The sequence below is a fragment of the Lepeophtheirus salmonis genome, chromosome 13 (assembly GCF_016086655.4).
Source record: "Lepeophtheirus salmonis chromosome 13, UVic_Lsal_1.4, whole genome shotgun sequence".
Classification (NCBI taxonomy): Eukaryota; Metazoa; Arthropoda; class Copepoda; order Siphonostomatoida; family Caligidae; genus Lepeophtheirus; species Lepeophtheirus salmonis.
The window spans coordinates 38,685,999-38,700,027 of NC_052143.2; the positions used below are offsets into that span (position 1 = coordinate 38,685,999).

Here is a 14,029-nt window from a genome sequence, read left to right on the forward strand (position 1 = left end):
GCAATAACATCCACAGCTGAGCGTAGAATACACTTTGAATTTATTTGTTAGCAAGGTGACGCCGTGTTGGGGCTATGATTTTTTATGACTTTTTATTAGAAAAGCTATTTGTTGTAAATTTTATATAACTTTTTGTAAGCAAATAAATTTCTTGATGACCCTTTTTCTAAAAAAAAAAACACAAACAAACATATATTCAATGACCTTAATAACCTTGTAGAGCTCTAAAGGATGCTCTGCAGTGTCCAGTTTGGGAGCAACTGTTGTAGAAAAATGTGAAAATAGCTATTAAAACCTATAAGAAACATATGTTTTACTTTTAGAGCCTTTTTTTGCAACAAATAAAGTAAATCAAAAAGGTCCATCATTTTAAATGTTCTAATATAATTATCCAATATCAACTTTAATTTACTTAATTTTCTTTACAACAGATGGACCCAATGGCATGATCCCTGGATCCCTTACTCCACCAGATAAAGTCAACGCTGGCGGAGATCCACAACAACAACAGCATGCAGGACATCAGGGGCATCATTGGGGAGGAGGGAATTCCCTTGTTCCAACTAGTACATCTATGCCTAATGGTCCCATGCAAACACCCCCTTCCTCTCCACCAATGTCTATGGATAGATATGGGTAAGAAATATAGAACATTATTTTGGGCTAAGATAAAGTATTCTTGGATTGGAAATCTTATACACAAGGTGGCACCACTATTTTTGGCTTTGTATGTAAAAAAATAATTACTGTAGTAAACAACGTCCATGTCCCATTGATAATTTTGGTAGTTCAGGGGTGAGGACCGGCCTTACATATTGTGGGGCTATATGAGAAATGGATTTTATGGGGCGTAAATCTAAATATATATTAATCCCAATACATGCTTAAATGTTCCCTTCTCAAGAATGACATGTTAATAATATCCGCTTTAAAAACCTACTTGTTCAGGTTACAACAACAAAAGTCGCTCCCGCTTTCTAGGACATATTTTATACACTTATAATAACAATGTAATTACGGCTGCATATGCTGCAGTTGTCCTTAAGCCAGCTCTGATTACTAATCCTGTCTCCCTATCTCTATATATCTCAGTTTTAAATAATTGAATGAACCTCATAAGTATTGGGTTTCCCTCTAAAAAAAAACGTAGTCCGTCTAAGACCGTAATTATTTAACTAATTCGGTCTGGGCCGGTCTCTTTGTCCAATTCGGTCTTGATATTGTTTTGTGTGTTTAAGAAAAGAAAAAGAGAGATTAGATACCAATAAAATGAAAAATAACTTGCACTTAGTCATGTGCTAGTCCTTGGGGCGGATCCTTGAGACCGTAATTCTTTCGAACCGTCAACAAAAAAAAAGAAGTTGAGTGAAGTCACCTAGTAGCGAACTTTATAAGTTTTAGAACTGATTTGCTAGACTGAGAAACACGACACCTACTACGAAGCATTTCATTCCTCGAACCCCTTACCCTCCATCCTTTTTTTACCATTATTTATGCGAAGTACCTTTAGTAAATAATAAGAGGGCCAAAGTCATAAATGATTGGTTGTTTGAACCGGTTGTTGGGCAATGCAACGTTCAAGCTCTAATCGGAAAGTAATTACTAAATAACTAAGTAATACTCAAATAAAAACTTTAAAAAAAAGAATAGATACTTTGCCTGATTGTTTCGCCATAGGTATGACATACAAGATTCCATAAATATTTCATATTTATTATGTTCAATTATTAATTACGTTTGTATGGTTGTTAAAAGATTGAATGTTTGGTCGTATGGTTGGTATTTACTGTAATAGGGGGTAACATACTGGTGTGTAGATGGCTCAGGAAGTGAACAGCTAGCTCTTAAAACGATGGAGGTAGTAGCCTAAAACTGCTGGATTGAACTCGAGGGGACTGGAGTCTTCAGTCCTAAATAAGGACCAATACAACAGGAGTGATGTTGATTATAAATATTATTGGGTTAATATACCTAGAGAGAAAGATATGGGAGGAGAATATTATGTTATGTTGTGACTCAAGTGAGGTACGAAGATGAAGAAGAAATAAGAAGAAGGAGGAATATAAATGAATAAATAAATAAAATGGTTGAAGAGGATTTGGTATGTATGTGTATAAAGAGGAGGGCTTGGGAAAATTACCAGCTGGTTTTTCTTCTTCTCCGTTAGTTATTGTTAGATAAAAAGGGTTCCATATACATATATGAGAGTAGTTTATATATATATATATATAACGAAGGGTATCTTTGTGTTCAAGAGACCAACAGAAACTATAAGTACTACTACTTCATGAATATATATGCTAGGGTGTTTACATACTACAGAGTAGAGTTGTAACAAATAAACTGCTTTTTCAAACAATGTACCGAGTGGTCCATTGAAATCGAAACACTTTCTAATTCAATCATTCTTAAGGTTGAGTGATTGGAATTAATTCATCTTTTGATATATTAAACCATAAACAATAAGTTTTAAAACAAAACAAACCTGAGCTCTTTAGCTTACGTTCAAGTTGAGAAAATGGCTCTTGAACGTGATTGTCGAATTTCCATTCGCGCACTCCAAGCAGTTGGGCGTCTCCAGGACCACCGTTTACGTCGTCAGTAAGTCTTAAACGTTGGGGAGGAAGAAGGGTTATCTTAAAAAGACAAAACTATACCCAGAGGAGAGAAAACGGACCAAATCGATCCCCTCAAGTCAATGAGGGACCATGCTAGAGATCTCAGGCTTTCACACCAGACTGTCAAGAGAGCTATCAAAAAAGTGGGTGGAAAGAGCCTTGTGAGGGCGGAGAGGCTGCGTTCGATACCAGCAATAAAAGAAACCCATCTCCTCCGTTGCAAGACTATTTCGAACTCTGTTTTGGCAATTTTAGCCCCCCTAAAGCTTGACATCAACTCCCTCGACTACACCTTTTGGGTAGATGTGAAGGGGGAAGGCCTGGAGGGTCCATCATCAAACACCAAGTCCCTCAAAGCCACTGTTAGCTAGCATTAATACGCCGTGACAGATGCTGATATCAACCTGTCAGATGTTAAAAAGAGGTCCCAGCACCAGAAAGGTTTGGAACCACTGGACTAGTGATTCCTTAGGACTGATGAATGGTGAAAAAGACCGGACTGATAAGGTTTGCAGTCCTAAGACCGAATCAAAATAATATGGGATACTCCCGCTAGTTAAAAGGGTTAAAAGCCTTCATTTTTGTTGGAAAAGAGTAGATTTTGAAGAGGATTGAACAAACATCTGTTATGTTCTGTCTTTTGAAACACCCTAGAATATATCTACATCATCGTCATATGGGTGGTGAATGTAAGAGGGGGGGGCGGATCGAATTCATTGTATGACAACAAATTTATACACTGTTTGATCACCTTCCAACAACAAAAACATTTTTGTTTAGTGTCTCAATTATCTTCCACCACTCTTTCACATATTTTTGGGGGTGTCAAATGATTATTATAATAATAGTGGAGAGATATGCGACACTTTCTTCCTGTGGATTCACCATTAGAAAGCTACAATAAAGAAATAAATATTACTAATTAAGAATAAACGGAGCGGAAATTGGTTTGGAAGCTTCCTTTTCTATTGGATGGGATGTACAAGTTGGAGTTCCATCTGACAACAAAAACGAAATTAAGTACTTATTATAAGTTATACCCATTTTCGGTATGTAAAAAAACACTATTGTTTTGTTAGTCCTTATTTAAGATTGAAGCCTCTAGTCCCGTCCATTTCAATCTCGGTCCAGTTCAGTTCCATCCTGCACATCAGCCTTAAAACTGATAAAGTTCGGTTCTTGATGATGTCACTCAACTGTATTTCTTCTTTTTAACCAATTATAGTACTGACAGTCACAAGGACGGGTCCCAAGATCTGATATGATCAGTCCTAAGATTGGATTGGACCAAATAAATACAGACTGATAAAACTAGTATGTGTTGACCCTTATTTAAGACTGAATTACAGTCTCTGTGCTGTCCAGTTTGGTCCTGCATATCAGTCTTGAAACTTTTAAAGTTTGTTCCTTGGTGACGTTAATCAAATGTATGTTTTCTTTTTTTAATCAGTTCTAGTACTGATAGTCTGAAGGACCGGTCCCAAGGACTGATACGACCAATACTAATAATGGACTGGACCGAATGAATAAGGAGTGACACAACACAAGTGGTAACCCTGCCAATTTGAGCAATGTTTGGAAGGAGAACAGATACGTTGAAATTGGTAACAGTCAATAATAAAGTACGATCATTAGGTGTATTATTGTTTTTTTTTTAAAACATGAGATCTCGGTATGCCAATAAAATGAAGAGAAAATTACCGTGGTCAAATGTTAGGAAGGGGAGCAGCTTAGCTGTCATGACGTTTTATTAGATTAGCTGCAACCAGTCGTGTAAGGAATGAAATATACACCAATCCCACTGCATATTTAGTATCACGGCAAAACTCGACAGGAACTTGATATCCTGTAAAATTTTGAGTGGATAGAGGGTTTGAATTGTGCATCAAACAGTCCCGATAGTTAGTTTTGTGTCAGTCTGTATTTATGACTAAAGACTGCAGTCTCGTCTAGTTCAGTCCCCAAAGTTATAAAGTGCGGTACTTCATTACGTCAATCAACTTTTCTTTTTTTAATATGTTCTTGTACTGACAGTCCTAAGGACCTGTCCCAAGTACTGATAGTACCAGTTCTAAGAATTAACTAGATTAGACTGAATAAATAAGGACTGACTTAATACTACCTATACTGTCTCTTTGAAAGAGGTAGAAAGTTTCTGAAAAAACTTCCAACAGTTAAAATGACGTAGTTAATAAATATATCATTTCAGCTGTTGTAGTTAGCATAAAATACCAATAAGTACCGGTTCTAGGACTGAAAAAAATTAATTAGGGTGGCAGCAGTCTTTTTAGAGCGATCAAGCATGACTACCAACTGATTTTTGGGATTTTCCCTATTTTTCTTTTCGTGTGAATGGTTGCGTGATACAATCAAGGTAACGACATGATGTCTGTATGTAGCTAGCTGAAAAAACACATTATTTGAAGGGGATCCTTTTCCTCTCTCGTCGTAGTACATATTGTTATTCTTAGGGACAAAAACATTATAGAAAAATAACGATATTGATCCCTAGCCTCACTCGTTGCAGGAGCAAAGGAGTCGTTGGTTGTTGCAATTAGGGAACATTTATAATATATGTAGTGTTCTTGTTGTTGTCAGAAGTAGTTGTTATGTATTCTCCCAACACCTGCTCGCATGAGTAACCCAGCCGGTGCTGGTGTTTAATTTATTACAATTCACCCATAATAATAATTATTATTTGTTTAATTGAGTTACTCGGAAAGCTGCTTTTTAGAAGTGCTTTTTTTTACAAAATAAGTATATGGCATATAGGTTCCTTTCTTCTCTCAGTTCATGATTCCATTTTGACGTAAAATATATAAATATATGTGGTGCCTCAACTTAAAAACAATCTCGAACAAAAATGAAAAAAAAAAAAAAATTGAACAGAACATCTAGAGCAACCTTTTAATATAATTCCCCCATTGCCACTTGAGATACTTTAATGGGCAACAGAACCTATTAACTTAAATTTTATGAAAAATGGCTTCATAAAACGTAACTATTAAATACATATTTATTTCATATTTAGGCCAAATTTAATTTATCAAGGGTAAACTGTGTCAAAAAAGGATACTCTGGCAACACTGTTCAGGGCTCCCCTCTGATTGTTAAAACTATTACCCTCGTGTTATTTCTGTTTTTGCCTTTCCTCCACAGAATAAATGATGTTTTCCAGATTTGCTTACTTTGATAAATGAGTCATGAACTCTATTGTTAAGCAAACAAAGTAACTTGACTTAATCCCCACTAATTAGCTACTTAGTAAATCTAAATAGTTTTTACAATCACAGAAAAATGTTATATTTTCACATGTGGATAATAGGTTTTACTAGCAGAGGCGAGAGGAGTGTCCTGAGGGTTATATTTTGGGGGCTTTTTTTTTTTTTATAATTTTTGAAGAAAATAAAATCTTTACTCCACTGCATAATTTGACCGAATTTCAAAAACTCCTTTATTTCAGGAGTGCTACAGCCCCTCCATCCCCCTCCTCCTGCAACGCCCTTGCTGTTAGAGTATCATTAAATATGGGAAGATCTCAAATATTTTTCAATGTAAAAACATATTATGCGAATTCTATGCGTTTGATGATATTTTTACAATATTGCTTAAAAAATACTACTTCAAGTGAGAATGAGTAGTGGACCATACTTAAACATTAATCGGGTCCCAAAGAGGCCCCCCTGCGGACGCCCTGAAACCTTTTCGTCAAATTAATTTCTTTTAAATTTTAAATAAAGTACTCTTTTAATTAGTTGAACCATGGAATTCTAGAGAGTCTCTAGAATTCCATGGTTATACTCTGAACGCCTACTCGATTTAATTTATTTTATACAGTGTATTATACTCTCTTTTTTTTTTTTTTTTTTTTTTTCTGTATTGGCAAGGTTAATATAAATACTAGGTTAAACCATCATTTAATCGGGCTTGTTATAATTTTTAGTTTGATTTATTGTACAGACTACTGGGCAAGACAAACAGATTTTGACAAACCCTGCAAACAACCATATTATACGACGTCACAATTAAAAAGCGTGATGAAAGTCAAACATCAATCGTATATAGTGTTGAATTGGTCTAAAAAGACTCCAGTCCTCTCAGTCCGGCCCTAATAAAATTTATCAGTCCTAGGATTGGTCTTTTGTAGAAACTAAAACAGCTGAAATTAGTTGCAACAAATTACGTCAAGTGAGTTGCTGAAAATACAAGACAAGATACCTGTAGGAGATGTGTGACTAGAACGTGTTATTGTACATTCTAGCTCCATACATTATTTTCTTAAGATAACCAGGACTGAAAGACCAATGGGTGATGTATCAGTCCTTAGAGCCGTTGAATGGTAAAAAGATCGGACTGATTAAAAAAATACTGAAAGGGGTTTTTTAAAAAGAGACTGATAAAATAATGAGTACTAGTCGTACACGCGTTTGGAAAAATGTAATTTTTTGAATATACCTATAGATTTGAGAATTTTTTTGAGAATAGCTATTGATTTTTGAAATTTTTTCAAATAACTTAATATTTGAAATATAATTTTTGAAATTTTGTTCTTAAAAATGTATTTTTGGGACATTTATTTGCCAAAGAAATATATGTAACTTTGCAGATGCCCCTGGGTTAGTACTTTTATCAAACTTGGATGTTAAGGCCCCCAAAATGGCCAACATTAACAAAAATGAGGTCACTTAAAAACGCTTTTTATGTTCAAAATGTTAGCTTAGGTTGAACAAATCCTATAATAACAAATAGTAAAATTAATATGACTTCCCCCTCTTACTTTATGCACGGCTTCATCCGTCCGCCATATTATACTTACCACTCTTCAAAGCTGGGAGTAGCAGTCATTTAAAGGTAGTAGTCGTGAATAATAATAAAAATATGAATCTGTCTCTTTTTTTCCCATGAGAAAATGCCTGAGGGGGTTCACATCACTGAATTGTATGCATTCTTTTTTCCCTCCTTGTGAAGACCGGGCAACGCTCCCTCTCTACCTTCCCACAAAGAGGGCTTAGAATAATACATTACCAGGCCGTTTATTCTCCTAGCAAACTAGTATGTAGCAGAACAAGGATTGGACCTTTTGTGTATAAAAAAGGAAGAAAGAGAGGAGTGTTGAGTCTGCAGAGTATCTATTGGGGGGAAAAAAAGGAAAAAATATACAAAAAGCGATTTCGAGGATTTTTATTTCTTTTTTTCGTTTTGTTGTGTTTCACATTTATTTATTAGTTACTTAAACTACTCGGCGTATTATTAATTATATTAATTAAAAAACAAACATTTTTGGACTGGACGTGTCCTTTGTGTGCGGATGCTGGATTGATTCCCCCTTCTCCTCCTCCATCAACTACTGGATCGAATAGATCCAAAAGATAGACAGACACAAAAGAACTCTTTTTCCAGAATGTAAATGATTGGCCGTCCTTGATGCCCTTTGTCTTATTGTCTCTAAGGGATTTACTAACGGATTTCCCCTTTGCTTTTCAGGTCCCTAAGTGGTGGTGGTGGTGGTGGTGGGAGCTACCGGTGCCTCAAGGAGCAGCGTTTGACGCGGGAGGCGATGAAGAAGTATCTCCGTGAGCGTGGCGACATGGTGATCGTGATGCTGCATGCCAAAGTGGCTCAAAAGTCGTATGGGAATGAGAAGCGTTTCTTCTGCCCTCCTCCTTGCATCTATTTGTACGGGGATGGATGGAGAAAGAAGCGGGAAGAGCTTCTGAATCGTCCTGGAGAAACGGAGCAAGGAGCTCAGCTCTGCGCCTTCATTGGAATTGGGAATTCAGATCAAGACATGCAACAATTGGACCTGAATGGAAAGCATTACTGCGCCGCTAAAACCCTCTTCATTTCAGACTCGGACAAGCGGAAACATTTCATGCTCTCTCTCAAAATGTTTTATGGCAATGGTGCAGACATTGGGGTCTTTTACTCCAAGCGTATCAAAGTCATCTCCAAGCCCTCAAAGAAGAAACAATCACTTAAAAATGCGGATCTTTGCGTGGCCAGTGGTACAAAAGTTGCTCTTTTTAATCGTCTTAGGTCGCAAACTGTGAGCACTCGATATCTACATGTAGACAATGGGAATTTCCATGCTTCTTCCGTCCAGTGGGGCGCATTTACCATACATCTTCGTAAGTCCTTATTGAGACCCTTGATTCAATACTATTTTAACTTTTTCTCTCTCTCTCTCTTTTAGTTGATGACAACGAGTCAGAATCGGAAGAATTCACAGTGCGTGATGGCTATATTCACTATGGTGCTTCTGTCAAACTAGTTTGCTCCATAACTGGCATGGCATTACCCCGACTCATTATCCGTAAAGTCGACAAACAAATGGCTATTCTTGACGCCGATGACCCTGTATCCCAACTTCATAAATGCTCATTCTACATGAAGGATACGGATCGAATGTACCTCTGTCTTTCACAAGAGAGAATTATTCAATTCCAAGTAATATATTATTTATAAAATTGAAGGAGTGGGTATTAATTATTATCGTTACTTTGGATGATTTTTTTTTTTTCAACATTCACAACTCAGTAGAAAAAGGTATATCTTGATTGGATTTGACACGATTTTGGTCGAGATACAGACCCTAAAACTGTAAAAGGTCTTGCGCACAAATTGGGAAATTTGAAATCTCAAAGTTATTTCAGAAAGTCTAGCCTTTATGAATTTACCCTTTCTAACACTACCATATGTACAAAATAAGTCATCCTGTCTATACTTTCAAGAAACTGAATTGCAGCGATAATAATTAATCCTTCCGCCTCCCTCTTGTACATGAATATGTCTCTAACTTTTCCCTCCATTATTTATTTGTAGGCCACACCTTGTCCTAAAGAGCCCAACAAGGAAATGCTCAATGATGGTGCAAATTGGACAATTATTAGTACTGACAAAGTTGAATATCAATTTTATGAGGGTATGGGGCCCGTTCGCAATCCAGTCACTCCTGTCCCAGTCGTTCATTCATTACAAGTAAGTAATTAGTTGGTATTGTTAAAATTTGTTTAAATTCTTTAAAACTTGTCTTTTTAACCTATCAATGGGTTGGCGTTTACTCTGTAGTTCAAATTACTTTCTTTCATATATCATCGACTCGAGTTGCTTTTTTATTACTTGAATTAAATATAATATTCTTGAGATTTTTAGAAGATATATTTTCTAAAGTAATACTAAAATTTGATTAAATTAATATGAAAAGGTTAATTTTGCACTGTTCTTGCATCAGAAAATTAGAACTCAAATTGAATTTGATATTAGCTCCTCTCTTCCCTAATTTGATTGATGGTTATATTTTTAATATCTGTATTAATTGTTCCATATTTCCCTCCTTCTCATAGCTCAACGGCGGTGGAGATGTTGCCATGTTAGAACTGACAGGAGAGAACTTTACTCCCAATCTTCGCGTTTGGTTTGGAGATGTAGAGAGTGAGACAATGTATCGTTGTCAAGAATCCATGCTCTGTGTCGTTCCTGATATTAGCCAATTCCGTGGAGGTTGGCAATGGGTTCGACAACCTACTCAGGTCCCTGTCTCCCTTGTACGCAATGATGGCATAATTTATGCAACCGGACTTACATTTACATACACTCCCGAGCCGGGTCCTAGGCCTCACTGTCCCTCAGCAGATGATATTATGAGAAATCCTTCTCTTGGCGGAGGTGTCGGAAACAATAGTAATAATGGAGATCCCTTACAAGTCCAACAGCAGCAACAAAGATATTCATCCACGACAGCTAATTCATCTCAGCAGCCTCCCGTTATGTAACCAGGATATGATCGTTATCTTTTTTTTTTTTTTTTTTTTTTTTTTTTCACACTAAAAAACCTTTTCGCATCAATATATTCATTCATTTATCAATTATTATTATAAATCCTTTTTACACCTATAAATACATACATCAATTGTATTTATCTATATTCTCCTTATCCAATGCCGCCATTTTGTTTCTCTAACGAATATTTTATAATATAGTATGTATACAGAGAAATCCGCACACTACTTAAGTTACAAAAGTCTCAAAAAAAAAAAATTGTCAATGGAAGAACTCGCGTGTTTTTAATCTGATTTATTATCATATTTAAATTGTTTATACTTAAGGAGTCCTCCAGAATGAGAGTCGTCCTATTACTCATTTAACAAAATGAGTAGTCGTCAGCTGATATGATGCCTTGGTGCGAAGACAATAATTTTGATCACCTGGATGTTAACCCTCTTTATGTAGGGTATCAGCGTCGAGGGAAAATTATTGCAGGCTCCTTACGGCAGTGGACTCAAAATATTCTGCGTGCTAGTCGCTTTTGGATCAAAGTTGTTCAGAACAAGGACAGTCACATTAAATATATAATGATATACTATTGGTCTATTGTTAATGAGCAATAATAAACACTTGCCAAAAAAATTAATTATAATATTACATAACATAATTATCTCTCGATTATGGGACTCCATTCTGGACCACTTCTCCGTATTGACATATATCCAACCCTTTTAATCAAGAAGAAGCAGAATAATATTTTTGTTAATAATTAATTAATTATTATTTACTACTCTACTATCTATAATATTAATGTGTTTTTACTACTGTGTGTTCCATACTTTATTATAGTTTGAATAATATTAGTATTGCCCAGAGTTTAATTTCAACTTTTACAAAAAGAAAATAGTATGTCTCGCAGATATTTCTAGTGGTCTTATATATATTAAATGTGTACAAAAAACCAATAAATAAAAGAATCAAGGAAAATGATTATATTAATTAAATATATATATATATATATAATTTATAATATGAAGCAATAAAAACTCTTTAGGAAAATATACTATCTCTTTAATTTCTTCTTTTAACGAATTATATTTTCATTTAATTAATCAAAATGATTATGCCGGTGTTGAGGACTAGTCTACGAGGTTTAATATGGGTAGAAAATAGGGCTCTTCTTAGTACCCTACACACTGGAATTGTTAATATATTTTCTTAAGTGGCATTCCAATTTTTCACTCCATATAAAATATAAAAAAACTCAATACAACCCCGAATTATGGACGGGTAAAATTTGAGAACTCGATGAAAATATGTTAAAGAAAATGGTCTCATTAGTTCAGAATTGGAGTTATAATTGGTTGTGCCCGGTTCAAGTTCAGCTTTATCGGCCTTGGTTTTTTTTATAGAGGCAAAGTTTAGTAACAAGCAATAAAAAATAGGAACGTCACCAGAAAATTCGGGCCCATTTAATGATATTAGATATAAACATTGTCGCAGCTACCTTATGAGTAGAGTCTTCCAAAAGGCCCCCGAAAACTAAGGTTGCTTAAGACAATGGTTTTCAATGAGGGGAGGCTAAGGGGGGCACAGGAAGATGGAGAATTGCTTTCGTCCACACGTACGAATACTATATAGGAACAAAACCACAAGAACCGAGACCGATAAGGAATATATTGCGGTCTCGGTTCTAGAAACGGAATCGCTATACCGATAAGGGAACAACCTTGCTTATTCCTGCCTCTGGTTGATATATTTTGCTCCTGTGTAGTGCACAGATTCTAAAGGAGTCTTTGTTAACTAAGTATTTCATTATCCATCAAGATCACACTTTTTTAAGTGTCCTAAATTCGAAATGGACCAATCGGATTTACTAAGGTTTTGATTCCAAATATGGGCATAGTATTTCTCTGCTAGGACGACTTACTGCATCTCAGGACAGCGCAATGAAAATTAGTCTTTTAGCATAAAACATACGACGAGTGCAACAAAGGAGTGGCTCTAGAGTAAAACAACAAAGGTCATGGAGCAGCCTAGTCAACCTCTGTACCTCAATCCTATAAATATCTTTATCAGTGGGCAAACCTACAAAATTCCTCGGGGGATTAAAGTGATTATGATTGTTGTCAATTTAATATATCAATATGTAATAAATGATCGCATGAGAATAATATTAATATGACTTGTTTCATTTATTTTAAATGTGGAAATAGTATACTCTATATATTTTTAAACATAATCTATATCACAAGGGATATCAAATTGCTTATTGAAATCGTTGACGTTAATATTAGGAAATTTCCTACGAATCCATGATTGAATAGAATATATATTATCCGTCCAACGATTGATGGCCGTCTTAGCCATTTGTGTCTCTTTAACATAGACTTTTAACGTTTCAGGGTCATTGTCCTTGTAGGCCTTGAGAGATTCTTGAAGCTGTGCTTTTTTAGCTTCCAATTCAGAGAGTTCTTGTAAGGTCTAAAGCATGTCAAGTAATATAATAACAATTAACGAAGAAAGAGAGCTAAAAATGAGACCTGTGTCCGTTCCTCCGTATCTTCTTTTCCAAGACACGAGTCTGTGAGCGACTTTTCCACAGTTTTGAGACGTTTGGACTTATTTGTGAGTTCTTCATTAATGGACTCGAGTTTGCGCTTTCTTGTTGCAGTAGCTTTAGAAGGGAATGACCAGTAATAGACGGATGTTCCTATTTTATCCGTATCCACGAGGGTATCATCCGCTAATGATTGTACAACTTCCTTGACACTCTGAGTCACAATACCTAAGTTACTGGATAAGTCATTACTCATTCCAAATAAAAACAGAAGTCAGATATAAGAGGGAGAAAAACACCTTTTTCCTTCGGAGCAATCTTTTCCAATTCCTTAAGGAGAAAAAAATCTTTTTTCTCGTAAAATAATTCCAGCATTCGAGTTCGCTTCTCTTCAAAACTCAATCCCTTCCTACTCGACATTTTTCAAAAATTCAATTATTTTTCCGCGCGCTGCTGAACTGCTGAATTTAAGTACATTAAATATCAATTCGATTATCAACCCAACCTCCACAAAGTGATTGCAATAAGTATTCATCAACAAAACTTCCGATCAACGCCTATTTCAAGTGATAATTATTCCATGTAATTATATTGTTCATTTATATAATTACGAAGAATCCTTTTGTATATTAGACAAGAAAAATAAAAAAAATGTAAAGGGTTACGCGATTAATTAATGGATATCAATTATCATATTATAACATAACGAAAAAGAAATATATCTGAAGGCCGAGCACGAGTTGAACAACGCAACCTACTGTGGTGAAACATCATTTTTGAATGGGAATTTATGAGCTGTTGGTAAACTAATAGAAACTTTGACAATTATACAAAAATATTATTTTGTTCCAGTTGTAGTTTTATATGAATATCACGTGGTACTTCAGTCAGCTATTCCATTTTGGGGAGTAATTCATATTTGAAATCCCTCAAAAATTGTCTTTGAGCATAAATTAATATTATTTTTATTAGATTATGGATATTTCAATTAAATACTAATGTAATTAATTCATTAAATCGGCCGAGTTGTTTTTTTTTTCAGCTCGGAGTAAAATTGATTTAGAGCCGCACATATTTAAAGTAGTTG

The 14,029-nt window shown here is 35.3% G+C and overlaps 2 protein-coding genes across 2 annotated transcripts in view; one reads left to right on the forward strand and one right to left on the reverse strand.

The window, feature by feature from the left end:
* Positions 1–14,029, forward strand: part of LOC121127807 (recombining binding protein suppressor of hairless) — a 46,703-nt gene that overhangs the window by 28,056 nt on the left and 4,618 nt on the right. The window contains exons 5-9 of the mRNA XM_040723328.2: positions 432–636; positions 8,103–8,746; positions 8,812–9,065; positions 9,441–9,596; positions 9,962–10,387. Of these exons, the coding sequence (XP_040579262.2) occupies positions 432–636; positions 8,103–8,746; positions 8,812–9,065; positions 9,441–9,596; positions 9,962–10,387 (1,685 nt within the window). The remainder of the gene's footprint in view (positions 1–431; positions 637–8,102; positions 8,747–8,811; positions 9,066–9,440; positions 9,597–9,961; positions 10,388–14,029) is intronic.
* LOC121128510 (meiotic nuclear division protein 1 homolog) lies at positions 12,554–13,491 on the reverse strand. Its single transcript, XM_040724091.2, has 3 exons — positions 13,242–13,491; positions 12,926–13,170; positions 12,554–12,866 (listed from the first exon to the last, which is right to left on the reverse strand). Exons 1-3 carry the CDS (start codon positions 13,360–13,362, stop codon positions 12,615–12,617), a joined length of 618 nt encoding a protein of 205 aa, XP_040580025.1. The 5' UTR covers positions 13,363–13,491; the 3' UTR covers positions 12,554–12,614.

What these genes read in the sequence shown, in the direction of transcription:
- LOC121128510 (XM_040724091.2), bottom strand. Translation starts at nt 13,362, where the DNA reads ATGTCGAGTAGGAAGGGATTGAGTTTTGAAGAGAAGCGAACTCGAATG. An exon ending in GATTGCTCCGAAGGAAAAAG is followed by an intron (nt 13,171 to 13,241) that starts GTGTTTTTCTCC and finishes CCAGTAACTTAG; the next exon opens with GTATTGTGACTCAGAGTGTC. An exon ending in ATACGGAGGAACGGACACAG is followed by an intron (nt 12,867 to 12,925) that starts GTCTCATTTTTA and finishes GACATGCTTTAG; the next exon opens with ACCTTACAAGAACTCTCTGA.